Source organism: Rutilus rutilus (assembly GCF_951802725.1).
Source record: "Rutilus rutilus genome assembly, chromosome: 5".
Classification (NCBI taxonomy): Eukaryota; Metazoa; Chordata; class Actinopteri; order Cypriniformes; family Leuciscidae; genus Rutilus; species Rutilus rutilus.
Window position 1 is genome coordinate 10,820,211 of NC_140213.1, and position 27,695 is coordinate 10,847,905.

Consider the following 27,695-nt stretch of genomic DNA (forward strand, 5'->3'; position numbering starts at 1 on the left):
GTTGTAACAGTGAATGTTTTCTAAATCTGTCTTTGTCAGAAATGAAACGACTGAAATAAAATCTTAAAATCACAGTATGATTACAAGTAGCAAGTAGGAACTTCTCTTTTCCTCCATTTAAATACTAATCACATTTAAAATACTAATTTAAATGTGTATCAAATGAACAACAAAACAAAGTTCTACGATTTGGAACTCTAGCAAGGAAAGGGACATTGTGTTTTCCTTCACTAAGTACCATTATGACATCATCCTTCTCTTGGTGTTCTACATTTCCAGCACAAACACAGCTCTTTAAGCCAATAGGCGAGGCACAGAACACTTTTGGCCAATCAGCACATTCCAAGCTCCTGCCAATCACAGAAGTCAGCACAGAGGGTGGGGAAAAGCCACGTGCAGGCCAGGGCTAGCGTCACCCCAAGCCAACACGAACAGCTGATAGTCAATCTCGCGCGACTTTGTGAAACAAAGAGCCAGATTCTCTGCTGGAAATACCATGACAGCAGATAATGATGTTTGTTCCTGTTTATTCCAGCCATGTTTACACATAACCTCATCGTTATTCCATAAACACAATCTTATAAGAGCCTGAAGAATCTCAAGGCTTCTTGAGTATTTAGTGGGTGTATTTGTCAAGCCTGTTTTTTACTGCACTGGCCGGCTGTTGCAGTATGCATTTCCATATGCGTGTGTGTGTACACACATTCTTACAGGGAACTCCTCCCACGTGATAACTGCACGTGGAGAAACCGCAGACAACAGAGTGAAAAAGAAAGAGGTTAAATCTGCCAGCTGAAAAAAAGGGAAGAGAAAGACAGAGAAAGAGTATTTGCCTCATGTAGGTTAAAGGTAAAGTTTCAGCAGGGGAGGAGTGACAGAACATTAGGTTCAGACAGGGAGGAGGAGCAAACGAGAGGCAGAAAAACACAACACAAAAGGAAGAATAAATTACCAGCACCCCATACTTTTCTTTCTTGTTATGGACTGCCTGAACTTATTCTCACACATGCAATCATAAAAAATGTAATAAAAAAAACATTACAACATAAAGCAAAACAAAAATATGATGACATAAAAAACCCACCAACAACAAACAAACAAAAAACATAACATAATATATCATTGCATAGTGCTGCACACAAATGCTTCTAGCTGCGCAAGCTTGATTATTTATGAACTAGTTATTTTCCAAAATAATGCAACTCATATACACGTTGGGAGTCATGACATACAGTACATACAGTACAGTGATAGAAGCATGTCAATCAGTAGTGATTTTTACAATTGCAATACATGTGTATGAGTAACATCGCAAAGGTTGTAATTCACGTAAAGGATTATTTCGCCCTTTGAAAGTATTTGATCCCTTCCGAGTAATTTCGTTTTAGACCATTCCTAACATACACAAACACACATGTTTGAGACCTGGAGGTGTTATATGTGGCATGTGGAGGGTGAAAAAATGCAAATTCTGCACCAATCCAGAATTTGCATATTTTTACCCTCCACATGTCACATATTTTTGAGTGAGCAGCAGTATGTTTACTGTACGAGATTATTAGATCTAGGACAGGACAGACCACTGTTTCTTATATAATATAGAGCTATTTCAGGCGCTTGTGTGCTGGGCATAGCATTATTAGTGTGTGTACATGTGCAAATATAAGAAAATGCAACTGGACTCTCTCTCTCACACACACACACACACACAGGGACCAAAACATGTCCCTACAAGGTCAAAGATTTCTGGCATTGCCATAGGGAATACCTGAGATACACAGACACACCAGATGAGAACAAGACAACATGTTCCTACTCTATATTCAAACACAACTAGAGACACAATATTCTTATCCAAGTTTGACGTCAGCAAACACAGGGATGTTGTGTAAGGTACAAAGGAGTCTTTTAGAATAAATCCATTATTTAGTTATGACCATTTTCCATCCCGAGCCTTAGAATTAATTAGCTGTTTTTGCTACTGTACCTTTAATATACCTATAAGTAAATGACATATATTATCACTGGATAACTTCTTTCGATGTTAAAAATGAGCAGAACACTTCCACCAAGATCCTGAATACTGAATAGGCATTGACTGGCTCTTTGGGAAAAAAAGACTCTCCATACATTTTGGCAAAACTCCACTGCAGTTTCCAGCTAAAACAAACACTAATGGCAGTAAAACACCAACGACTTGTATTTCTTTTAACAAAATTTATGATTACAGAGGCATATTATTGATTAAAAAAACAATTATTTTCATGACCTCAAAACACTTTTAGAACAGGATTTGTAAAAAATAAAAAAATAAAACATATTTTGCATCAAATATTTGCCTCTACGTGTATGGCTTTTGTGACGTAGTAAACTTACAAGAGAGCTCAGCTGATATAGATACAAGTCCCGCGAGGAGACTCAAAGACTCATAAAAGCATGGTTGCTTCAGCAAATGCATCTAATGGTTAGGTTTAGGGTAGGGTTTAGTATAGGTGGTACGTTATTTTCAAACGTGATAGAGCATTATCATTTTAGCGCTACTCACTATATTTCATTTCTGAACTGCCGAGATGCACAGATGCACAGATGCACAGTGCCAGATTCACGTACATCTATTTTGGATAAAGCTGAACAAGCTTTTGGCTTCACTCACTGGACATTTAACTTTAAAAGTGTAAAAAAAAATTGCAGAAATGTCACCACAGGCACATTTCTTTGAGCCTGGGTTGCACCGATATGTAAACATGGACGGGTATATGTTAATGAACTCATGGTGACGTCATAACAGATAACACTGATGGTTACTAAGGAGTCATTTTTGCCGTTTAGTTTCAATAAATTGTATGAATGGACTGGGAATGAATCTCTGAGTTGTGACTGTTACAGCATTTCCATATAGTACATCAAACTCTTTTATTTCAATAGAGCAAGAGCAATATCCTATTTTTAATGATATGACATAAAAAAGCAAACCGACAAAACTACAAACTGCACACCACTAATAAGTGAGAACAGAACACAGTACCGCATATATATTTAGCTCCTCATATCTTAACAAAAACACCAGTCTTGACCCAAATTTACGGCAAACTCTCCCCGCTGTCTGCATAATGAAACGCCTGGTTTCTCCAGCTGTAGATTAACACAACACTGCAGGAGAGAGTTAAGCTGTGCATTTATATAACCAGCGGCAGCGGAGGAGAAAAAGATTTCTGGGAATTTGCTGCTGTACTGAATTTTCCCTCAACGGCAGCTGGGATCAGAGTGATCGGTGTTCTGTAGTTATGAGGACGATTTCATGTTTCATCACCCCTCACTGCGATCCTCAAGACTGACAGAGAGCGAGAGAGGGATTGTAATGAGATAATAATAAAGGTCAATCTTTCTGTCGTAAAGAAATGATCAGCTAACATGTGTAATCAAATCTTTCCCATCACCTTTTGAGTTGCATTTGATATAAACAGCTCATACAGCAGAAGAAAACACCAGAGAGTGGAGCTTTTCTGTGTTAAATTCCCTCCAAAATGAGTAGTGTACAAGTCAAAAGATCCAGGATTATATTCTGGTCTCTAAAACTGACTCTCTCTCCAGCTTTAGCATGTTAGCATACTAACATCAAGTACTAGGTAGCTAGTAAGGTTACTTGCGTCACGTTTCTGACCTAAATATTAATGAGCTCATGGATGTGACAACCTTGATGATTTAATGACTTAATGTATTAACCTTTACTATTGTCATTAATAAAATACATAAAAATGTAATTAACTTGAATACACCTCTTCTATGAATAACATGTCTTAATCTCTAAATTCAAATTAATTTGAATCATTTTTTGGTGGCATAAAATAAAAAATGTCAGGTTGGTACATTTGTCAGGATATTATTTCTTCAAAAATAAAATCTTATTTTGTTTTCATTTACCTTATTTTGTCATTTAAAAAAAAAAATATATATATTTTTTAAATAATAGTGAACGTTTTGTTAAAATATCTATGTTAAATATTTAATGTTGAAAATAAAAGTTTTTTTTGGTTTGTTTTTTACCGTATAAAACCAACATGAATACATGATTACAATTATAACAACGTGGCACAGGCATGTTAGTTTTTTTTTTAAGTTTTTTTACTATTTTTTCTTTGACTCACATGATCTGAATGGACTGGAAAGGAAGCTTTGAGTTGTTAATGTTACAGTACATCTACATAATGCATAATCCACACAGCCAGAAGGAAATAATTTCTTCTCCATCACAGTTTTGCACTGCCTGATGAAGGATTTGATTGAGACGGCTTGTACCTGCCCAAGTGTATGCAAAAGAGGTTTTATCAGTCCACATGCAGCGCTGGCGCAATAGCAGATTACAGATGACTCCAGCATGGTAAATCTGCTTACGGCCAGCACCAGAGAGATCAGTTTAAACACTACCGTTCTAGAACGACACGTTTCTCTGCATGAGGCGATGTGCACTGATAAGGCCTCTGTGGTCAAAGGTAAAGAGCCGAGATCAACTTTATATATATATATATCAGATCAGATTTAGCAAAATCAGATTTTTTCTAACTTATTGGAATGACAGGATTTCACCGATGAAATTCCTTCGAGCAATTGTAATTGTCACTGCGCCTTAAGTCTCTGATTTAAGCCTCAGTAGTAAAAAGGTCAATAGAGTTGGGAATATGATTCATTTAAATGTCTCAATACACTAATTCAAAAATTCATTCACGCCATCACTTTTAAATATCACATCTCAAATTTAAGAGTTTAATGTCATTTTACCTTTTGTTTATTTTGTGAAAAAAGTGTGGAAAACATTTTATTTATTATTATATCATTTTGACACTAATTATTTTTAACTAGATTTTTCCTGCATTTATTTTTTGCCTAAGCCTAGATCACTGAATTTAGTTCACAAAAGTGGCTTTTCCTTGATTAAAATTTTTTTTTAAAGCCCCACTTTTCAGAGAAAATACCAAATATACTAGCCATATTGTCCAGCTCTAACACATTTCCTCTCATCCAACACTACTACTTCCACTGAGACCGATATAAAAAACAAAAACAATGTGACTCAAACTAGGATCCACATGTCACAGTGACCTAAAAACACCACTTATGTTGTCTAATTAATAGAATTGCACCATTTACTGGTTTTATCCATTGCTGCCTGCCGCAGATTCCATATCTCTCAGCTGTGAGAGGTTTTACTTCGGTACTGTGGCACCCACAAACACACCACAACAAGTACACCGTGTATTTTCTCTTGCTATAGACAGATTCGCAGGCAGAAGGTCATGAAGACTACTGCAGGTCTCCGTGACATCCACTCAGTCAAGATTTCTCACAACACAAGTAGGCCATTCTAAAATAGGGGTGATTTATTACCCATCAAAGGGCTGTCCAACTGGGCACACAAAGATCCTGACCTTTTGCTCTGGTCCTGTCCTGTGTTGGTAGATGGAGTGTCACAAGTAACATGCTTAGGTAATTACGTTTTTAACGAAGATGTTTTAATGTTTTTGAAATCTCTTATGCTCAACAAAGCTGCATTTATTTGATAAAAAAAAAGTTATAACGGCAATTTTGTGAAACATTACTACAATTTCAAATGGATAAATGTTCTATTTTAATATACTTTAAAATGTAATTTATTCCTGTAATGCAAAGCTGAATTTTCAGCATCATTACTCCAGTCTTCAGTGTCACATGATCGTTCTAATATGCAGATTTAATTCTCGGGAAACATTTCTTATTATTAAAGTAGAAATCAGTTTTGCTGCTTAATATCCATGATTAGAAACTCTTCCATCTTCCATCCATTCAAAGTCTGGGATACGAATATAGCTACTTACACTGTTACACACCTCGGGTCGCTAGCGACCCTATTCAATTTTTATAAAAAAAATTAATGGGTAAACAGGCAGTCTTTTATATAAAAAAAAAATTCTTGTTATATTGTTTATAATGAATTGATTGAAGAATACTAAGAAGGTTGATGTCTAACTTTAAAAAATGAATGAGGAGGAGGGTAGTGAATGACGTCCCGGGTCACTAAAGACCCGAGGTATGCGTTTAAGGGTTCACTAGAAAGTAAAATTCGTCGGGAAAAACTTTTGTGTCGACTGGTCCTTTCTAACATTTTTTTTAATTCACAAACATATACGTAACTACACAAAGAAGAACAAAAAAATACATGCACCCAAACAGTGTCACATGAACACAGGGGTGAGATCTGGTGTTGGCTTGTACAGCGGGGTTTCGGAGGGTTAAGAGTCTATATTTGTCTTACAGGACATATTGGTGCGGGTGAAGAGGAGTTCACTGTCTGATTTGCTAACACAAATTGCACACTCTAAAACCTACAGCTCTATATGGAGAGTCAGGAGTCAAATAACTACACACTGATGGAGTAGGGCTGAAATGGATCCCAGGGTAGTCAGATGAGGTAGCCTACTTGTTTAAAATACCTGTGCCTTTAAGAAAACATAAAACAGAATTTGCAATATTTATACTTCCATAAAGTGATGTATTTCAGAGTGAAACAAGGAAGCAAAGTCATTTCAGGGAAGTAAATAAACTAAAAAAATATATTTTATGTAAATGAAATAAATATAAATGCCTCATTTACATCCTGGGACATTTACGTCCATCTGAATAATAAAGCTTTAATCTAGAACACAACAAGATTTGAGACTTTGGTCTCTTCATGGCATCTTCATTCTCTGAGGGATGTTTTTCAAGTAAAATAGACTATCATAGAGATTTGTCTTTCTAAATGTCTCGGTGACTTGAGTCAATACTTCATCTGTTGGCCAGAACAGAAGAACAGAGAGGAATCCATCATGAAGAAAGAAAACAGGAGGGAGGGGACAGATAAAGAGGATGATGTCAGTTTAGTGTGAGTGGAGAACAGATGAGCAGTACTGCAGTCTCTCTCTCTCTCTCTCTCTCTCTCTCTCTCTCTCTCTCTCTCTCTCTCTCTCTCTCTCTCTGTGTGTCACCCATGGTAGACGTTAGAGGACGCTGGCACTGATCTGACTGGCATAAAGTGGCATTGCTTTAGACTTCATTGACCTTTAGACATAAAAGAACATTTTAAATGAAGTAATTTATCTGAAGTACATTGCTAATAAATGTTCTAGATGTACTGAGACAAGTTGTCAGGCAGCGGGGGCTTTTTAAGAGTTTGAATGCCAGGGTCCGAACTCCGAAGGGCAATCAGGTTACACAGAAATCATCGCTCCAAAACCCACAGCTGTGATGGAAAACTATGGCTATACACGATCCGGACTTAAGGCCCCAGTATGCTTTAAAGGGATGGTTCGGAGTAAAATCAACCTAGGGTTCTTTGCACCATGACCTCGAGTCAAACACCCCCCCAGAAGCCTTTTTTCCCTTCGTCGAACATTATTAAAGTTAGAGCTTATTTAGAGATATCAGCCGAATGGCTTAGTGCAGGCGCTAATGGATCCAAGGATGTATCTCGTAAATTACCCCACTAATAATGCCCAGAATGGTACCAAACGTTGAGGTCACTTCCGTTTTTTGGGAAAAGCACGTAAAAGTCCTGGCAGAAAGCGATGCATAAGGATGTAGTGTAATGACGCCCATTTCCAGGAATGCACTAATATTTTGTTGGTAGTACCAGTTTGCAACAATTATTAGTTAACACTAAGTTGTCAACACTTCGGAAAAAAATAATATATACACTACTACGATACACTACATCCTTATGCATCGCTTTCTGACAGGACTTTTACGTGCTTTTCCCAAATAACGGAAGTGACCTCGACGTCCGGGTTAGCGGTAGCATGAGCCATCAGGCAAGTGTTATTTAAATAAACTCCTGATGTACTTACAAACTTTCCAATGCCTTGTTACTAGGGCTGCACGATTAATCGCAATAAAACCGCACGCGATTTGGCAAAGGCTGCGATTATTTTAAGCGCAGCTTGTCAGTGGAGTGCGGCTGATCGGTAGTAAACACTGCCCCATTTGAACACCAGAGGGCGCTCTCACGCAAACACGCTAAATATGCCCCGCCGCAGAAGTACAATAACGGCGCATCATTCCAGGAAATCCCTGTCGCTGTAGCTGAATAGTCAGAAGATTGAAACGCTTTGATTAAACATGACTTAAAAATGCACGACTGCCTTATTCTGTGTCAGAAGCTCATCATCTCACAGAAGGAGGAGCTCAACTGTCCTTATGAAGTGAGTTTGGAGCAAATGCATGTTATTTAATGTTGCATGTTATTAAAACGAGGTTCATAAATGATTCTCGTGTTTGGAAAGATATTTGACTCGTGTTGTTTTTTTCAAATGCACGTTATAAGTGACTCAAACTCACAGTGCTTTCAGATGGAGCAGCGTTTACAGAGCCGTACATCAATGACAAACTGCGCATAAAAAAAATAATCGCAGCCTTTGCGATTTTAAAATCTCGATAAGCGATCTCGATTTAAGTGCGATTACATGGAAATTGCGATTAATCGTGCAGCCCTACTCGTTACAGAACCTATTTGTAATACTGTAGAAGTTTGGTACCATTCTGGGCATTATTAGTGGGGTAATTTACGAGATACATCCTTGGATCCATTAGCGCCTGCACTAAGCCATTCGGCTGATATCTCTAAATAAGCTCTAAATTTAATAATGTTCGACCAAGGGGAAAAAGGCTTCTGGGGGGGTGTTTGGCTCGAGGTCATGGTGCAAAGGACCCTAGGTTGATTTTACTCTGAACCATCCCTTTAAGCGAAATCGAAGAACGAACTGATGTGACGTCATTGGTCACGTATTTTGAACTTCGTTTTATCCCTAAGTGAAGAACGAAAAAGAAATTCGGCGGGAGTTTATCAGGGCCTTTACAAAGGTATTTTGACCGTAATAGTACAATGCACAATGATGGTATCAGATGGTAATATCATATATCAAGTTTAATTTCATATATAAAAATGGTCAATTATTTGGTATATGGAATTTACATGGTGGGTGAAAATTGTTTTTGATGTGGTGTGTTGGTGGCTGAATTGTCCTACCAAATTTTACGGGAAAACATTTTATTTCGTAGGAATTCGTATGCGAATTGTATGAATGTGTAAATTATTTTGAAATAAGTATGCAAGAAGGTCCACCCCTACCCCAAATTGTTATGAAATGCTATGAAATTGGAACTTATCATGAATATCTTAATGATACTTAATAACAAGCTTCTTTTGATTCTGGGTACCATGTTTTTTGTGAGATATTGTGGTACATGTCCAAAAAACGTGGTAGTATCATAGTACATTTTTCTGATGCAGTAGGCAAATGACCAGACAGAAAAGGAAAGAGAAAGAAATACAAGATGGAATACAGACAGGTCAACCTCACTGGCTGATCTTAAAGCATCCCTATAATTACTTCCTATAATAGGCCATGAATAGAAGCCGACCACACCATGATGTACTTCACAGCAGTCTGAGACAGCAGCTCTTTTATAAACCCTAGTGAGCTGCCTTGCTGTCTACTGCCTACACACACAGCTATCTTCAAAGACAGTGTGAACCTCATAAGTTACTGATTTGTAATAGTCTACATGGGCAACAACTCTGGGTGCCAAACAAACAGCGCTCCTAGTGTGAAGCATGCGGAACATGATTCCAAGTTTTATGTTAGCATGTTACTAAGCTAACAGCATGATAGTGAGCACACAAATATTGCATTGACAGTTCACCCAAAAATTCAAATAATTGATGCACCCTTATGTCGTTCCAAACATGTATGACCTGTTCTTTCTTCTGTAGAAAACACATATTTTGAAGAATGTTGCTAACCAAACCATTTTGGTGACCATTGCCTTCCCTTGTATGGACAAAAAACTGACATTTATCAACAATGTACACTACACTATTATGTACTTTTTATTAAGAAAGAAAGTAATACAGTTTTGAGAAAACATCAGGGTGAGTGAATGTCATTTTTTAGCTCAAGTCAGTTCAGTGTTTATTCAGTTCAGTTCAGTTCAGTTCAGTAACTGTGTAAAGTTAGACAATAATGTTAGCTAAACAACATGCTAACATAAAATTTTCACTTAAGTCAAACAGTACATTTCTACTTAGATTGAACTACACTTCTGGATTTAATGAAATCCATTTATAATCAACATTTGTCCATCCACCATGTTGGATGGATTTTTTCACTGCACTTTGCATTATGCTGCTTTAGAATTTGTTCAAATATTTTGTCAGGGCTGTTTTTCCCATGGGCTGCCATGGCGTCTTTGTTCTCTGTTGTAAATACAAAGAGACTTTATCCATTCAGGCTTCTGCACACCCTTCATGCCTGCTTTTCACCAATTTACCCTGTATACCGGATCCTACACAAATATCAGAAGACTGGTGTTTATTGACTTTGCCATATTTCTCATGGGAGGTAAAATGTTGTCGTTACATCTGTTTCTGTCTATTGAACGGCTGCAGTCTGCCACAAAATTCCTGCCTTGTCCCACTTTTCTGTTATGAAATCTGCCGTTAAGTCTTGCTTTTTCTAGCAAACAAACACTAAAAATTACCTTAACACACGCATGAGGAAACTTTTCCTCTCAGATTTACCTCAGCAAACTTTCCTCTTAAGAGTTCAGTGGGGGCAGACTACAAACTCACATAGCAACAAGCTCTGCGCTGTGATTGGATGGTGGCTTCCTGCCAAGCCATTAATACAGTTTCCTGTCTGTGGGCCAGAGAGTGTCTGTTTGTGAGAGAGCAAACACACATTCTGTTTAGGGAAGATGCAGAGGCTTTGTGTAGATGACTGCAAACCCAACGGCTTGTCAAGGCACACTTTGAGCACAAATGTTAAACTTTTGAGTGTGGGCTAAAGCGAACCATGGGAAAAGCTGCATAAACGCACACAAACACATCAAAACACATGACTACAAACACACTAAGATTTATTGCCTACTTATAGTAAGCTGAAAACAATTTGTTCTCTATCATAGCTATTTAACCTGAGCTTTTAATCATGTTCGCAAACAGTCGATAGGGATGTTACGTAAAAGCTTGTGAGGGCTGCACAAATTCATTTACATAATTGAACAATTCTGTGGATCAGGGAACAGCCATTACACAAAACAGAACCCATATGATTTTCTTTCTTCTATGAACACAAAAATAGAGATGTTTAACTAGATATTTACTCTGCTCTCTTTCATACACTGAAAAAATAGGTGTACTTTGAAACAATTCACAATATCACAAATAAATAAACATGAAATTTTGAAGTAGACTGAAATAGTATTTTCTTGTAAAACGTACTCCAATAAACTTTCGGGTCTAAAGCGTCTCGGGTCCCTAGAAAGGCATAAATAACTAATTAAAACAATTTTTTTTTAAATTTAAATATGCCTTCAATGCAAAATACTTTATTTCATGTATTGCTTTAAACTCATTTGGTTTCAGAGTTGGGAGCCATTTATAGAAAAGGCTCTTTGCCCTTGTGTAGTTCTACGGAAATCTAATTCCCACCTGCTGTACTAGTGATCCTAGTGATTCTACTTCTATCATCCTGTCTCTTTGTCAATTTACATAGAACAGATGGTGCCTTATTGTGCAAACATTTACAAATCTATTTTATATATGACAGAATGTAAAACTTAGCATATTCATTTTTTACAAAATATGGCAGTGATGCCATCGATTTGGCTTTTTATACAGCTCTTAATAGATAGCTTTTATATTTTATATTTATATATATTTTATATAGCTTTTTATAGAGCCCGATTATACAACATCTCAAGTTTTTAATTAGGGAATCACTTGTTTGAGTCCAAACTGTAATACAGTACGAACCTTACGAACATTGCTCAAACCATTTCTTTTTGTGTTCCACGTTACAATGTCATTCCATAAATGTAAGCAAATGATGACAATTTCTTTTTTTGGGTGAACTATCCCTTTAAGGACATGTACACACAAAAATGTAAGCACATGTAATGGCCTTTTGCCAGCGCTATAACTGTCTCCACAAAGGCAGGAATCTGAAAAACAACCCTGGACCGCAACATGTGATGTGTAACACATGTAAAACACCATCTGACTACATTTTAACTGTAATATATTACACTGCGTTTATCTGTGTTCAGAGAGCAACCTTGAGGCAGTATGGCCAAATGTAGTAGCATAAAGGCTTTCATGAGAACTTGTTCATTCATTTAGAGTTTGAGAGGATGCGTGACCATGTCTTGTTAAAAAGACTGAGCACTAGAGTGAAAACGTGAGGTGAGAAAGAGACACTGGAGACAAGCGTCGCAGTCTGAGGGCTTGTGTGAGATACCACAATGAATCACGTCTTTCAGGCGCTGGGTATGTAACAGGATCAACCGACAACACACTTTCTGGCAACAACAAAACCCAGACAAAAGAAAACACACATAAGCTGTGGGTATGAGGCAAAGAGAAGTGCTTTGGGGGGAATGACACAGACATCATTGTGTGACTGACTGATAAATGCACAGGGAATGATGAAATGGTTGATTTCAGTTGAGTTGTTGGGCTTAAGTAACCTAAACCCCAAGACAACAGTAGATTTTGAAATTTGTGGTGGTGGCCTAGGTGTTTGCTAGGGGCTGCGTGAGTCAAAAGGAAAAACTTATGTCATTCCTAAACTGTAAGGCTTTCGTTCATTTTTAAAACACAAATGAAGATATATTTAATGAAACCTGAGAGATTCCTGTTGTCCATTGCAGTCCATTCAAAACTTCATAAATACAATGTGGAATTAATTGAATCGAGTAAATATTTACCATATTTGATGAGCCCTATATATATATGTGTGTGTTGATCAGTGTTATTGTTCATATGTGAATAAAGCCTAAATTAAATCTCTTTATCATATAAAGTGATCATGCCTCTTCAGAAGACTTTTTAAACCACTTCATACACATAAGGATTTACTTAATTACGATTTCTTTATGAACATTTTGAAGCTTGAAATACATGTTATAGACTAGTTCTATTCTTTTATTTTTTCTATTACTTTACTATGTACTAATTGCTAGATTACTTAACTAAAAAGTATCTACTAATTATAGAATCATCATATACATTTCAAGTAGTCCTACATAGGTTTATTTAAGCACCGAAACTGAATAATCAAATGTTACTGCTTAGTCTTCACTATATGAATTAAATATTGATTCTGTCTACTCTCTGATGTCTGTGTCGACCTACAACTTGGAAAACTTTTTGTAATCTTTTGGAGTATTAAAATCATGTAGTTATCGCAAGCCTTTGCGATATGTATATTTGTGATATTTCAATATATCGTTCAATACTCAACCCTCAAACAGCCTGCAGGACCCATCAGCCACCTGTCTGCTTACATTGAGCTTTACAGCAGATTGCACACGCACACACACACACACACACACACACACACACACACACACACACACACACACACACACACACACACACACACACACACACACACACACACACACACACACCTGTCCCCCAGACACATGCTCCTGCAGCTATAGTGTCACACAGTGGAAAGGTCTTGGCTTAAAAGTCAACATGAAACAGCGTTTGACCTGTTTTATTAAGATCATTTGATAAAAACAGGATGTTCAATGTGAAAAAAAAAATCATTGTATCCAGTGGGAACTGATTGGATCATGGAAAGTTTCCACTTTTGAGGAAGCTTTTAATGTTAAAGCATTTCAAATGGTTTTGGTTTTCAAAATCTATTGCTATTTGCTATATTGTCGTAGCCTCCCTTGCATTGTTTTAAAGGCTAACTCTCGCCAAATTGCAACCTAGGCTATTTTTGTTAATCTACCCGAGTCAAACATTCGTGTAAAAGCATAATTAGAATGGAAACGCCACTTTTAAGATTGACAGCAGTTAATGTTACTGTTAAGTATTAATTACATTACACACAACATTAACCAATAGCTCGCTTGGCCTGGGTGACATCAGCTAAAAAGTAGGTTTAGAGGCGGAGCATTTTGATGAAATATTATTTATTCATTAGGCTATATATTCTTTGGAAAAACATGCACAAATTAGGCTAATCATTCACAAGACCAGGAACATTTATTAAGAAATGAAATACGGTCAATTCTGATTTCATGTTGACTTTATACAAAGCTGGGTACTGAAGGACTTCAGGTTAACTAGACCAGTGCATCAAATAATTAACAACCTATCTAATATTAAAGCCACAAAGCACTGGGTCAGACAACCATCTTGTACTTGCCAAAAACAGAAAGTACATTCAAAACTATCAACTAAGACACCAGTCCTCAGTTATGCTTCGTGTTGAAATGTCCTGCCATAGCTTGGCATGCTTAAAGTGGCCTATTGTCACAAGGGAGCGTGTGTGTGTATATCTTCCACAGCCCTTGATCAGCTGATTTCAGCTGAGTATTTGAGATGCAGACAAACCAGGCCACCGGTGCAACTGATCCCTGTTGTCAGTAGCAACAGTGGAAAATATAAACACTGTGACTGTGAACAGAACTGTGCAGATCTGCTTTTAAGGTGTTTTGCAGTACTGACTATCAGAGGATGATCATTTCAGGCAGAGGGGACAGATATACACTCAGGCCCACACAGTATGAGAGAAAAACAGAGGAAATACACCGAAGACATCATCAAGGGTGAACCTGATGTGAGCAAAAGGCTTCTGCGAAACAGTGATAATGAAAGGTCACAACTTGTGTCCAGTGATGGGACAGGTTAAGAGGTTTAAGCCTTCACTGAAACTCAGGGCAGAAAAATAAAAGATTGGTCAATTTCTGTTTTAAGCTTTAGTGGAAAAGGCCCCCAATGTACAAAATATAGGGAAAGAGGGGCCCAAACAAGCATTGGCATTGATGGTTCTATGAAGGACATTTAACATTAATGGAACATTTCCATTGAACAAAAGGTTCTTTATTAGTGAAAAAAAAAAATGTCTTTGGATTATTCAAATGTTCTTCACACTAAGAAAGAAAGATTGTTTTCTGTTCACCTAAAGTAGCCTATGTTTACAGTTGGCAGGTTTGGTTAAATTAACCCTCTGGTGCTGTTGGGTCATTTTTTGGGGGTCAAAACTTTATGTTTTGCTGTGTGAACAACACACAAACACACACGTCACACACACACACACACACAAAAATCATGGACATGATTCAAAAGGGTTAAATGGTCCTGAAAAAAAAATTAGTCACACTTGTATTGTTTGCGGTCAAAAATGACCGCGTTGGAAATGAATAGAAGACGAATTATCTATTGGACATGTTTGGTGCGCACAAACAAATTCTTACTGAAAGCTATTTATTTGAGATATCAACCTCAAATTTGGAACACAGATTGTTTATGGCTTTGATTTAAAATATATTAAATAAATTACAAAATATTAAATACAAAATATTATCAAACTAAAATATAGTACAATAATTTCCTTGAAATAAAAAAGAAATCGCTCATTTCATGCAGATTATGAATTATTATTGCCTTCGGCCTAGAGTTAGAGATTGCTGTCTGACAAAAATCCATGCTAATATCATGATGATACAATGTCCAAACATTATGGAGATACCATGGTACTTTTTTGTTAGTAAATTCTGAAGAGGAATTTAGATTTCTACAGTAAACAAGAAAAATAGCCTAAAAATAGTATCCAATAATTGAATACTCAATTACATCAAAACGCTCTACTACATGATTTCTCATAAAAGATCCAAGTCTTTCTCTGAGATAAAAGCTTATTGATTTTGAAATCATATATTAATGCTACCACAAAGCAATAGACTGCTGCTGTATAGTAAGAGCAAATGAATTGTAACAGCACTTGTTTAATGTATTCTGATATGGGTCACAAGAAATAGAGTGTGAAAAAATTATGTTACAGGTTATTAGGCAACTTGACTTCTCATACACTTATCCTTGCTGTTGTGCAAAGAAAACATATAATTGCACTTTTGCATGTGTCCCAGAATTCCCAGCCCATGAGAAAAGTCTGTCCCTTCTACTTTAGTTGTCCAGAGTGGCTTTGTGCTTGGAGATATAATTAATAGTAGTAAGTCATAAATGTTATCTAATCCAGCAGATCTAAAGCAATGTTTTAAATTCACAGAAGCTCATCATCACAGATGATTTTCAGGATGCTTCAGAGACAACCTCACACTTTTTTTTTCTAATATGCTCCCCCCGGCTGCTTCATGCTAGCTTATTTTAAATGAGAGCAACAGCGGCGCAGCAGACGGTGGAAAATCTCATCGTAAACCATAGATGTCTTCCAAAAAGCGCTCACTGAGCTGAAAAATGAACATTAAACTGATTCTAATCACAGCTTTTCAAAGTACTGCTTTATTTAAATGCAGATGACATGTGCAGAACATGAGGGGTTTTGCCATGTTTTTCAGATAAAAACGTTTAGTCCATGTCAATTAGGCCTAGCTTTAACATCATCTATATGCTTGTGTACTCCTAAAAGTTAAGACGTATACAAACTGTGCAGTCTTTTTCTTTTGACAAAATGAACCAACAATAATGATAATCTTGTTATCAGTTTAAGTTTTTCTTTACAAAAAAACAAATCAACTTGTTTAAGTGGTTTTTTTTCTTTTTCTTTTTTTCAGTCAAATGCTCTCTACAATAAGAATCTCCTTCAATACATCATTGCCTTTAAATAGAAATAGCAAGCAAACAACAAAACATAGTTCATGACTGTAATGTAAGCTAACACTATAAAAAAGACAAGTCATTGAATATGTCCCAGCCCAACTTCATTTTTAATTCAAAATACAAAACCCCACAGTAAAGAAAACCGTGCTCGTAAAAACATTTCATTGGGTCTTTAAGGAGGAAAAAAAATGGTTACAATTGTGCTAATACCGATAAGCTGATAATTATATTCATGTCAGATAACAAATAAAGGGCTGATATTAACATTGTATACTATTCTGTCTAAATAAATTAAAATACTAGAAACTTGAATCATTTTAAAGGATTAGTTCACCCCAAAATGAAAATTTCCTAATAATTTACTCACCCCAATGCCATCGAAGATATCCATGTCTTTCTTTCCTCAGTGGGAGAGAAATTATGTTTTTTGAGGAAAACATTTCTGGATTTTTCTTCTAACAATGGACTTCATTGGTTACCATCGTTTTTAAGTCCAAATCAATGCAGTGTCAAAAGTTTTTGAAGTGTTTAAACGGGCTGTACGCGATCACAGCTGAAGAAGAGGTTGTTATCTAGCGAAACGATGGGTCATTAAAAAAAAAAAAAAGATAATTTATAGACTTTTTACCTTCAATAGTTCGGATTGAGCTGATCAACAAACGGACAGGGAACTACGTCATCACGTTGAAAGGTCACGCCGGCGCCGGCAGAAGTACCGCCCCACTGTTTACAATGCGACCGTACGTAGGAGGATAGTTCAAATAGTATTGTTTGCTATTATATAGTAATAGTATTCAGTGAATATGAATATGAATAGTATATGAATAACATTCTGATGAATATGAATAGTAGGTCAAATAGTATTGCCGGCGCCGGCGTGACCTTTCAACGTGATGACGTAGTTCCCTGTCCGTTTGTTGATCAGCTCAATCCGAACTATTGAAGGTAAAAAGTCTATAAATTATTTTTTTAAAAATTTAAATGACCTATCATTTCGCTAGATAACAACCTCTTCTTCAGCTGTGATCGCGCACAGCCCGTTTAAACACTTCAAAAACTTTTGAAACTGCATTGATTTGGACTTAAAAACGATGGTAACCAATGAAGTCCATTGTTAGACGAAAAATCCAGAAATGTTTTCCTCAAAAAACATAATTTCTCTCCCACTGAGGAAAGAAAGACATGGATATCTTCGATGGCATTGGGGTGAGTAAATTATTAGGAAATTTTCATTTTGGGGTGAACTAATCCTTTAAGTATTTTAGAAGACAGTCAAAACAGCCTGTTTAGTCTATCCATTTGAAATAGCCCACTTCACGAGTTCACACTTACAAATAAGTCAGATAGAATAAATGTTATGCATATTTGGCGTGTTGTCCGAGGAGAGGGCTCCGGGCTCGGTATTCGGCCCGAACCCAGAGTACTCCCCCCGTATTCCTGTGGAAGGAACAAGCAAAGAGTGAGGTGTCGGGGTGGTGGAGGGATGCTGAAAAACTGTCAAGGAATGAAGGTGAATCGACTGAGTGAATATATATACTTCCTCTCATGCTGATGGGATAGACATGATGATTGTTGAAGACAAGTTAATTGGATTGATTATTTGAGCAAGCTCCTCCCGAACTTTGTTTAATGAAACATCATTTAATCTAATCTGTTGAATCAAACAGACAAATCACACACTGAATGCCACTAAAAAAATAGGTCATATGCACTATGCTTGCCTTGCATTATGATCATTGTACATTAAACTTTAGCATCAGCTAAATAGTCTTTAGAAATAGTTTTTTCTTGACTATTGTGAAATGGCTTCTAGAAAAAGAAAAAATATAGGGCAGAAATTGATTTTGTCCATCGGAATTGATTAGATCATTGTGGTTTGTATCTCATTTGAGTGACAGGTTGTCCTGCCCTCAAGACAGTGAGTGAAGACATCATCAGAGAAGAGATTTTGATTAAAGTTTATAAGGGCACATGCATTTGAGCATGGACAAATTATTTATAAATAAATACAGAAATATTACATAAAAAAAAAACAAGAATTGTCCTTTTGCAAGAAACGCAAATAAGGTCTGGGGCAAAAAATGTATGTTTTTGTTTTCCACTCCAGATATACACTTTTCAAAATAATGTATTATTTCAAAAATGTACCTAACATTAACATGACAATAATTTGAATGTAGATTTTGTAAAAACTATTAAGGAAACCATAAATGTCCAAACAAAAGTAAAAAGAGCAGCAGCAGTATCATTTAGTCGACTAGTTGACTATAGTCTCACACATTCCTAGATGTTAAATTATTGGTGCTTTTAAAGATGAACTTTAAGTGAGCATTAATGGCAAATGTAATCTAAAAGTAAAAATAGAAGAAATGAGCAAGCTCAATTATCCATCACTGGCCAATACCCATTTCATGCATTTTTAAAATAGGTGAATGACAAAGATTAGGGCTGGTTCTTGCCAACTATACCTTACAGTACGATAATCATGACACATGTTATGATTCATACTGCGATGCATCATGGTATCATAATAGGACTGCACTCGAAACTGCAGCAAATACACAAAAGTGACCCAGCATGTCTGACAGAAAGTCAATCGCTTGAATCAATCACTTTAGTGCAGTTTATTTCACTCACTTTCCTGTTTGGCAACTCATAAGAGAAATGCAGATGCCAGATTTTTGTACACTGTATGAATGTAGACATGAATAAAAAAACATGTTAATTCTTGGATCTAAAAGATTACGCGTTTATGATCGTATCTGCACTGTTCATGTTCACAAAAAGGGCAAAATCGATGTACTTGATGATGGAACACAAAAATGCAAACAAGATGACACTGTAAATGCAAATGAGATGCCAGTCATTTTGTTTGCATAGCTCTTCTGTCCATACAGGTCGTACCAGCTGAGTTATTAGCACAGTCGAGGTGCTCAGGTGTGGTCGGGTTGTGTTTACGTATACAGCTTGTACATATTCCAATAATAGAAACGCCCACAGTGATTGTTTACACCGACAGAGAGAAGAGCTACAGGTCCAGATGGCCCCCTCTCTTCACGCTGGGTCTTCTGTGTGTGCAGCTATTTGGGTGAGAGTGCTGGTCTAGAAACAGTTTCGCCTTTCCTGAACCTGCCCTTCATCATGCTGAACCAAGCCACGGTGGTCGTCACTAAAGATCACAGCCACACAGGAACTGATGTCATCACACTTGCCTGCCCCCCAGCTGAAAGATCAAATGGTCATGTGAGAGAGAGGTTACGTAAGTCTGCTGACTGTTTCCACACTCCCCAGACAGACTGTGGAGAACAGTAGAAATAAGCCTCACTTGGGTGAATCTCATTAAACCTGTTAAGGTCAGGTTTGAGTCAAATTTCACCCAAAATATAAAATAAAATAAAAGATATAAGCATTTATATTTTCTCAAAAAAGGAAAAGACTAATTTACTGCAGTGTGGAAAAAAAGGTTACATTTAAATTGTACAATATTTATACATCACAGAAGCATTTGTTGTACAGCCTTTAATTTATGATAATTTACATTTTATTACTATTGTATTACAGTAATTAGCCTAATCTAATTGTAGTCCTGCCCCAAACTCACACCATTGGTTGAGGCAATGTCGCTATGTCGTGCTGCTTAAATAAAAAGATTAAGATAAAACGATTTGGTGCAGCTATAGTGGTGCAAAAGTTTAAAAAAAAATTAAAATAAATAATGTCACAATATATTTTTTACTATTATTGGTTGGAATAAAAAAAATATTGCTACAATTAGTTATTTCATCTTAAAATTCAACATTAAAATAGAAATGATGTGTTGTTTCAACTTAAAAGTAAGTGTTTGTGCTTGACTTAAATTTTTAAGTGCAGTTATCTTAAGCTTATAGTTAAAATTTGTTGAGAACTTAAATGTCTAAAACTTAACTTAACATTTTTAACATTTATAAAGATGTCCTCATTTATAAAAACATCCATATGTACAATTTTATTTAATTATTAATTTCAGTGACAATTATCACAAAGCAGTCGCTAATTTGTGCATATAATAATATTAATGCATACGTGTTTGTCTATTTATCTTAACATTTTAATAAACAACAATGGATTTTTTTTTACTGGTATATAAGCGCCTGTTTGTATGCATGCTCTTCAGTAGGCAAAAGAAAAATTTCACGTCAGTTTTTGCCTTTTTAAATTCCAATTTGTTCCTCAATAACGTAGGATGAAATCCATGGAATCTAGGATCAAATGTGCGTTTTATAATTGAGGCCCCTGGACATGTTTTCTAGATTTAAATTTGTTGTATATCCTTTCCAGCAAAACCTGGAAACTGCCTAAAAGCTTTTCTAACAATGTCTGATTCTCTTACGAAGGATTTAAAACATGTTAAGTGACGGGCTCTTCTATGGTGACAATCTAATCCCTAGTAAAGCAAAACAAAGAAGCAATCAATGAGCAAACTAGCACCCATTAACACACCTAAATTCCCACAGCATGGGGTGTGTATACACACATCCTCACACCACCCAGCTCAAGGGAAACTGTGTCATAACCAACAGCTGTTCGACTTCAAGGCGAGACACTCCAAACTCTCCCAGCTGACTGCAGTAGGCCTGCTCCAACTGGTTATTCCAGAACTCTGACAAAAACATGATATCATTTCTCCACGGAACATGTTTCCACATGGCCTTCACAACTCTACTAGTAGCTTTCCACCTCATGACAAACAATTAGAAATCTAAATGCTCAACTGAATCATTTTTAATGGGTGTACTGTGTGCTGCCATTTAAGAGTTAGTAAGTTCACTCAAAAATTTTAATTATCCCATAATTTACCCACCCTAGCTGTATGTGACTTTCTTCTTCCATCGAAACGCAATCGGAGTTAGGCTATATTAAAAAAATCTCCTGGCTCTTCCAAGCTTTATAATGGGAGTGAATAGTACCTGAAATTTTGAAGCCCAAAAAGGTGCATCCATCCATCATAAAAGTAATCCATACGGCTCCAGGGGGTTAATAAAGGCCTTCTGAATCAAATCGATGTGTTTGTGTAAGAAAAATATCCGTATTTATAACTTTACACACTATTATAAACTTGTACACGAGTCTAGTTACGTCGGAAGAGTAACCTCTGACCAAACTGATGAACGCGGAAGTGCAGAGGATAGAGCAAAACAACACCGGTCATGAATTAGAAGTGTAAAACAAGAATTTTAAGAGATAAATGTTGGAGGATCTTGAGTTTGTTGCCCAGCCAGTTTGTTGTCTACTCTTCGTCATATGTCGGGTCAGAGGTCACTCTTCCTCTAGAACTAGACTTGCTATGGATATTTTTCTTACAAAAATGCATCGCTTCGCCGCAGAAGGCCTTTTTTAACCCCCATGGAGTCGTATGGATTACTTTTATGATGGATGCCAGGATATTTTTTAATATAACTCCGATTGTGTTTGGCTGAAAGACAGTCATACACCTAGGATGGCTTGAGGGTGAAAAATGTATGGGATAACTTTCATTTTTGGGTAAACTATCCCTTTAAACTCTCATATGAGATGGAATAGATTTTTAATCCCAGTCAAGAACCCGTGTTATCTCTTAAGAAAAGGGCTTACGGTTTTAAAATAATGACTCCCCTAAGAATAAAAATTATGTCATCTATTACTATTACTAAGAGTAAATTCACTTTCATAGTAGTAGAATGACCAATGTTCAAAACCTCTGTGTTTCACAAAAGAAATGGGATGACATGGTTGTGAGCAAGTGATAACAGAATTTTTTGGGTCAGCTATACCTTTAACAATCCACTCTGATCAACCAGTGCTGGTGGACCAATAATGCTGAGCAAAGATAAGAAAAGAAAAGAAAACGTGTTTGTTTACATGCCAAACGAGATGTTTATTGGTGTCAGCTCCAGACGAATTGATTTTCAGCCACGATAGAGTCCAAAGGAAGCCACATGATCCTGTTACATGTCTGAGTTTATTGCGAGCGTCACCCTAGTGCCAGAAACAAGAAAGAACCACATAATCCCTGCTCTAAAACAAAGTGAGCTCTTTAATGAGATATTCCGAAAAAATGAGGAAAGAGTTGGGTGCATTGTTTTAAGATCTAGTGTAAAAGGAAAGAAAGCGTGAGTGCTGGTGGAAATGAACAACCTGCTATTTTCATCAGTGGAACAGTATGTTCCAAATAACAATAGCACAGAAGGGATGTCATATCTACTCCAAAACAGTCTTTCGACGGTAATCAACTCTCACTCGAAGAGCCAAACAGACCAAGAGGTCTCTAATCCACAAAGAGAAATCCAATAGAGGGAAATGACTCTGAAGACACCAATGGAATGCAGCCAGCTCATTCCATTTTTAAGTGTATTTTTTCTGTAACAAAATTGTGTTCCAACAAAAATATATCTGGCTAGTCAGGCCTGTTTGTTGGCTTTTGTAAATTGGCAGCTTTGGCTGAGGCAGTAGGGGTAAACCACAGTCACAGGGGCCAAATTACACCCAAACATGACTCCAGCCTGTCTAAACATGGAAGCTTAGAACCAAGAGTACAGCAGTTATATGGTCCATCATCTAGATATAGTAGCTATCAAACAATGTGCTGTTACATTGCAAAAACATAATTGCTTAGTGAACCCTTTGAGTGCAGTATATGGTACATTTCTTACATTTTTTCCTCTGAAAGAAGAGGGACAAAGCATTGACAAACGCATGGGGGAGGGAGGACAGGTAATGTCATGCAAATCTAGGCTTGAATGCCTGGTCATTAGTGTAATAGTCACTTTTCCAGCTGTTATTAATCTGACTTATTAATTCTGCTGAAAGAAATAACTCGCATAACGTTTAGCCTATGTTTTAAACCCATACCCAACAGAAAACAAACCTAAAACCAAGCAACAAACTAAAGCAAGCCCATATCCAGATAAAACAGATCGTAAATAGCCAACCAAAACATATGTAGGCCTACCCAACAAAAACTACCTGAGCAAAACAAACCCATACCCAACAAAGACATACTCATACTCAAGAAAACCAACCTGTACCCAACCAAACAAACCCATATCCAACAAAAACAAATCTTTGCCCCCCAAATTAAAACATGGTCAATTGTGTTACAATAACTGTAGTGAACAGACCACGCTCTAATATAATCGAGTGGACAATTCTGAAGATTGTAAAGGGTAGTGTGTATGTCAGCGGAGAAAAAAACAAAACAAAAAAAAAACACAAACACAACATACATCACACACAGCTGATATAGGACGCTTTGTTCCCTTCAGAAAGCTACAGATACAGCATGAGCAGCGACAAAAAGACAGAATGTTACAATGTACCATCTGAACATTATCAAAGCACATGCATGAAACAATGAAACAAACACACTGCAGCGCCGTGACGTCACGACCCAAAGACAGATGACATTCAAACACTCATGTAATCACGCATTTTCTTTTCATTCTTTTTTTAAAATTTACCTCTGTCAGGTTTCATGTTGGTCACAGACACCGTGATCCCCTCCAGAATGCCTGCGGTCCGTCTTCCGTCTTCAGATCTTTCTTTAGACTTTAAAACTCGTCCTTTAGACATCGGTTAGCTATCGATCTGGCACACAGCCATTCGGATATCAATGATCTGAGCTGTAAGATCAAACGTAGATCTATACACCACTGTATGTTAGAGTCCAGTGGTCTGATGAACTAGTTCACCAAAACACCAGCGTTCGACTTAAATAAGCATGCAAATATCATCTCTCGTCTCTATCTATCTAGCTAGCTAAATATCCCAAATATCCGCTACCAGTCGCCTCATTGCCGATGCCAAACGAGCTCCACTACCAACACTCTCCTGTGCCACTGATCTGCTCAAATTAAAGCCATTTGAGACGCATCGGGATCCCCTGGATCTTCATCACCAACCCTACGGACAGCTTGATCAGACCCAGGACAGGTAGATGAGACACTACTAAGGAACCACCAACATCATCTCCTCCTCCAGGCTGGAGAAGCGTTACGTTGCGGTGATGACTTCAGCCAACAAGAAGTGGCTCATAGCTCTAAACCCCCTTCTCGACCACTTGATCATAAACCCTCCCCATAAACACAGAACAACACTGGAAGGACTTGATTAAGTGAGACAACTAACTTAGTTCAACCAACTATCTATTTAAAGCGCCTGCTAAAACCCAGCGATGACGAACCTCCAAATAGAAGTTTTCGAGCTGTCTAAACGATATCTCGGAGATTAAATGATCAGCAGGGACAAAGCTCATGTTCTCTCTCCCCCCTCTCTCTCTCGCTCTCTCTCTCTCTCTGCTTGTCAAAACAAATGCAGGAGGACAGCCTCTAAGTCATGTGTCCCAACAACAGCTCGTCCCGCCCCCAGGCTTTACGTCACTTCCGCCCCGCAGCACCGGCTTGAACTCGTTGCCGCGGCAACGTAACCCATTTAATTTAAAGGGACAGGATAGTTCACCCCAAAATAATTATTTCATTAATTACTCACCCTTATGTCATTCCAAATACGTAAGTCTTTCGTTCATTTTAGGAACACAAAGGAAGATCTTTCTGATGAACTCTGAGAGCTTTCTGTCCCTCCAGAACGCTAACATTACACAAATGAAACTGTGAAGCTTCAAAAAACTTTGAAGCTTTTTATAAACTGAAAAAAGTGTCTGCTAAATTATTAAATGTATATGTAAGAACACTTAAAAGTATACTTTTATAAACTTTATATACTTTTATAAACTGAAAAGTGGGCCAATTTACTCTGCCTTTACTCATTACTGACTAGTGTATTGATATTAGTAGGCTAAACTTATTACATAAAGACAGTATATTTGGAAAATATACCTGAACTTTAAAGGGGCAAAATGTAGAATTTAGAAACAGCTATTAGCGACACTGGTGGCCGTTAAGTGAACTGCAGCCAGCAGGCATTCAATACTTGATACATTACCTGATAAACTCAGGCTTTTAATTCTTTGCTTAGAAGTAAAAAGAAGTTAGAAATACCTTGGCTGCGAATCCTGCGATATACTGTTTCTCTTCTCTTGAAATTTTGTAGCTTTATATATATATATTATAATACTTTTATATAGCTACTATTCACATTTTATTTTATTTATTTGTTTTATGTGCTTTCTCTTCACTCATAAAATTGTTATGATAGTTTTTACTCCAGTGGGGCCTTTTTACATGATTTCGCCTATATAGGGCCCCTCAACCCCATGGGCCGGCACTGCTGTTAAGGAACATCCAGACGCTGTCAATGCTGCTGAGAGCGACGCTGCGCACCTCCCTCTCAATAACAAAATTAACATAACAAAAATGACAGCAGTAAGAAAGCAGCAGTCAAGAAAGCATTTGATCATAGCGCTGTGGATATGTTTGCACAAGCCCTGCAATTCACCGGCATCACGTCAACAGGTAAAGAAATTACTCATGGTTTGATTATAACGTGTATTTGAGACTTCTTAGACTATATAAATATGGTTATGTGAGACTTTTCTTTGAATGAGATATTGATATTACAGTACAGAATCTTTCGCATTATCCTGAACATTGTATAAATATTATTTTCATGCATCAAACGGAAAGAGGCTCTGGGGAGCGCGCGTAAACTTCACATTATTTAGATTTTTTCCCGGCAAAGACGGCCGAGTCATTCACATAAAAATCAGTCTACAGGCTTTTAAAGGTCTCGTTTTTAAGTTTGGCTACAAGCTGTTTACATATTGACAATAAAAAAAGTGATTAATAAGCGATATGAAATTTCCTACATACCGTTACTAAAATTAACTTGAAGTGTTTATTTTCCCTTCTTGTTTTCTAAGGGAAGCTATTCCACCCCAAAGGTGATTACTACGATAAACTTGAACATTTAAGTATTATCAGATAGTAGCCTATGTAAAACATATGCTGGAGTAATACCTCAAAGAAGCCAGTGTGTGTGAAGGAAAGTATTTAATAGGCTCCTCTATCAAAAGAGAACACAATTACAAGCCAACTATACATATAATTCTTAAATATACCTTATCAATCAAAAGATTAAGTAAAAGTATGCCAATTAGCCTATACTTAGATTTTTGTTTAAAGGCAATAACAAAGCAAAAAATGCAAATTGGTGAAAATGTTGTTATTTATATGGTCAAAAAGTAAGATTTTGATAACTTGTAGTGTATCAAAGAGATTTTTATAAAAGTATTGCAGACTGCCTACATAAAATGCATATTCATATCAGTTGGCACAGGTGAGATGATAAACAAAGGCTTAGTTTATGATCAAAGGTTTTTAGTCTTTAGTTGGGGGCAAGTAAACGATGCTATGCAATACAATGACTGAGTTACATCAGATTTCATGATTTAAAAAAAAAGAAAAGAAAAAAAGAAGGATAATCACTGTCACGATTCATGAATTCACTGACTCTTTCTCGCTCTGTGTTTTTGTGTGTGCGTGTGGGTGTGGCCGCTGATCACCACTTATCTGATCATTGGAGCCAGCTGCAGCTGATCAGTAGTGCCTATTTATACTCATGGTCTTAAGTCTTGTGTTTGTCAGATCGTTGTGGGTGTTTCCCAGTGTTTGTGTCTTGTTTCTTGCCTGTCTCCGAGTTCCCTGAGTTTTCACACTGGATTTATTGGACTGGTCTGATCGCTCTGCCTTCTTCCACGGAGGATTATTGCCTTTGAGTTCTTGAGCCTTGTCTGGGTTCGAGTTGGACTTCTGGTCGCTCCTTGACCTTCCATGGAGGATCGGGTTGCCCATCTGCGTCCCTGCGCTGCCAAGAGAGACTGTTTCCTGGCACATGCTTCATCTGACCATTCATTTCTACTCTATCACCTTGTTATCAATAAACTTCCTTTTTTCACTCGTGTTTGAATCCGCTGTCTTACTTGGTGTGACAGAACGATCTGACCATCATGGATTCAGTGAGTATACCTGATTTGAGTGAGTTCCTTTCCGGAAGCATCGCTCGTATGGATCAACAGGAGGAGAACATGGGTGTTACTGGTCGCGTAGTGCAAGCCTTGGTAGCGCAGGTGTCT

At 37.1% G+C, this 27,695-nt stretch overlaps 1 protein-coding gene across 1 annotated transcript in view; it reads right to left on the reverse strand.

Annotated features, from left to right (window-relative positions):
• atosa (atos homolog A) overlaps positions 1 to 25,009 on the reverse strand; it is a 36,771-nt gene extending 11,762 nt beyond the window's left edge. The window contains exon 1 of the mRNA XM_084409792.1: positions 24,127 to 25,009. Coding sequence (XP_084265918.1) covers positions 24,127 to 24,238 — 112 coding nt within the window. The 5' untranslated portion in view covers positions 24,239 to 25,009. The remainder of the gene's footprint in view (positions 1 to 24,126) is intronic.
• Between the last annotated feature and the right edge of the window lie 2,686 nt (positions 25,010 to 27,695).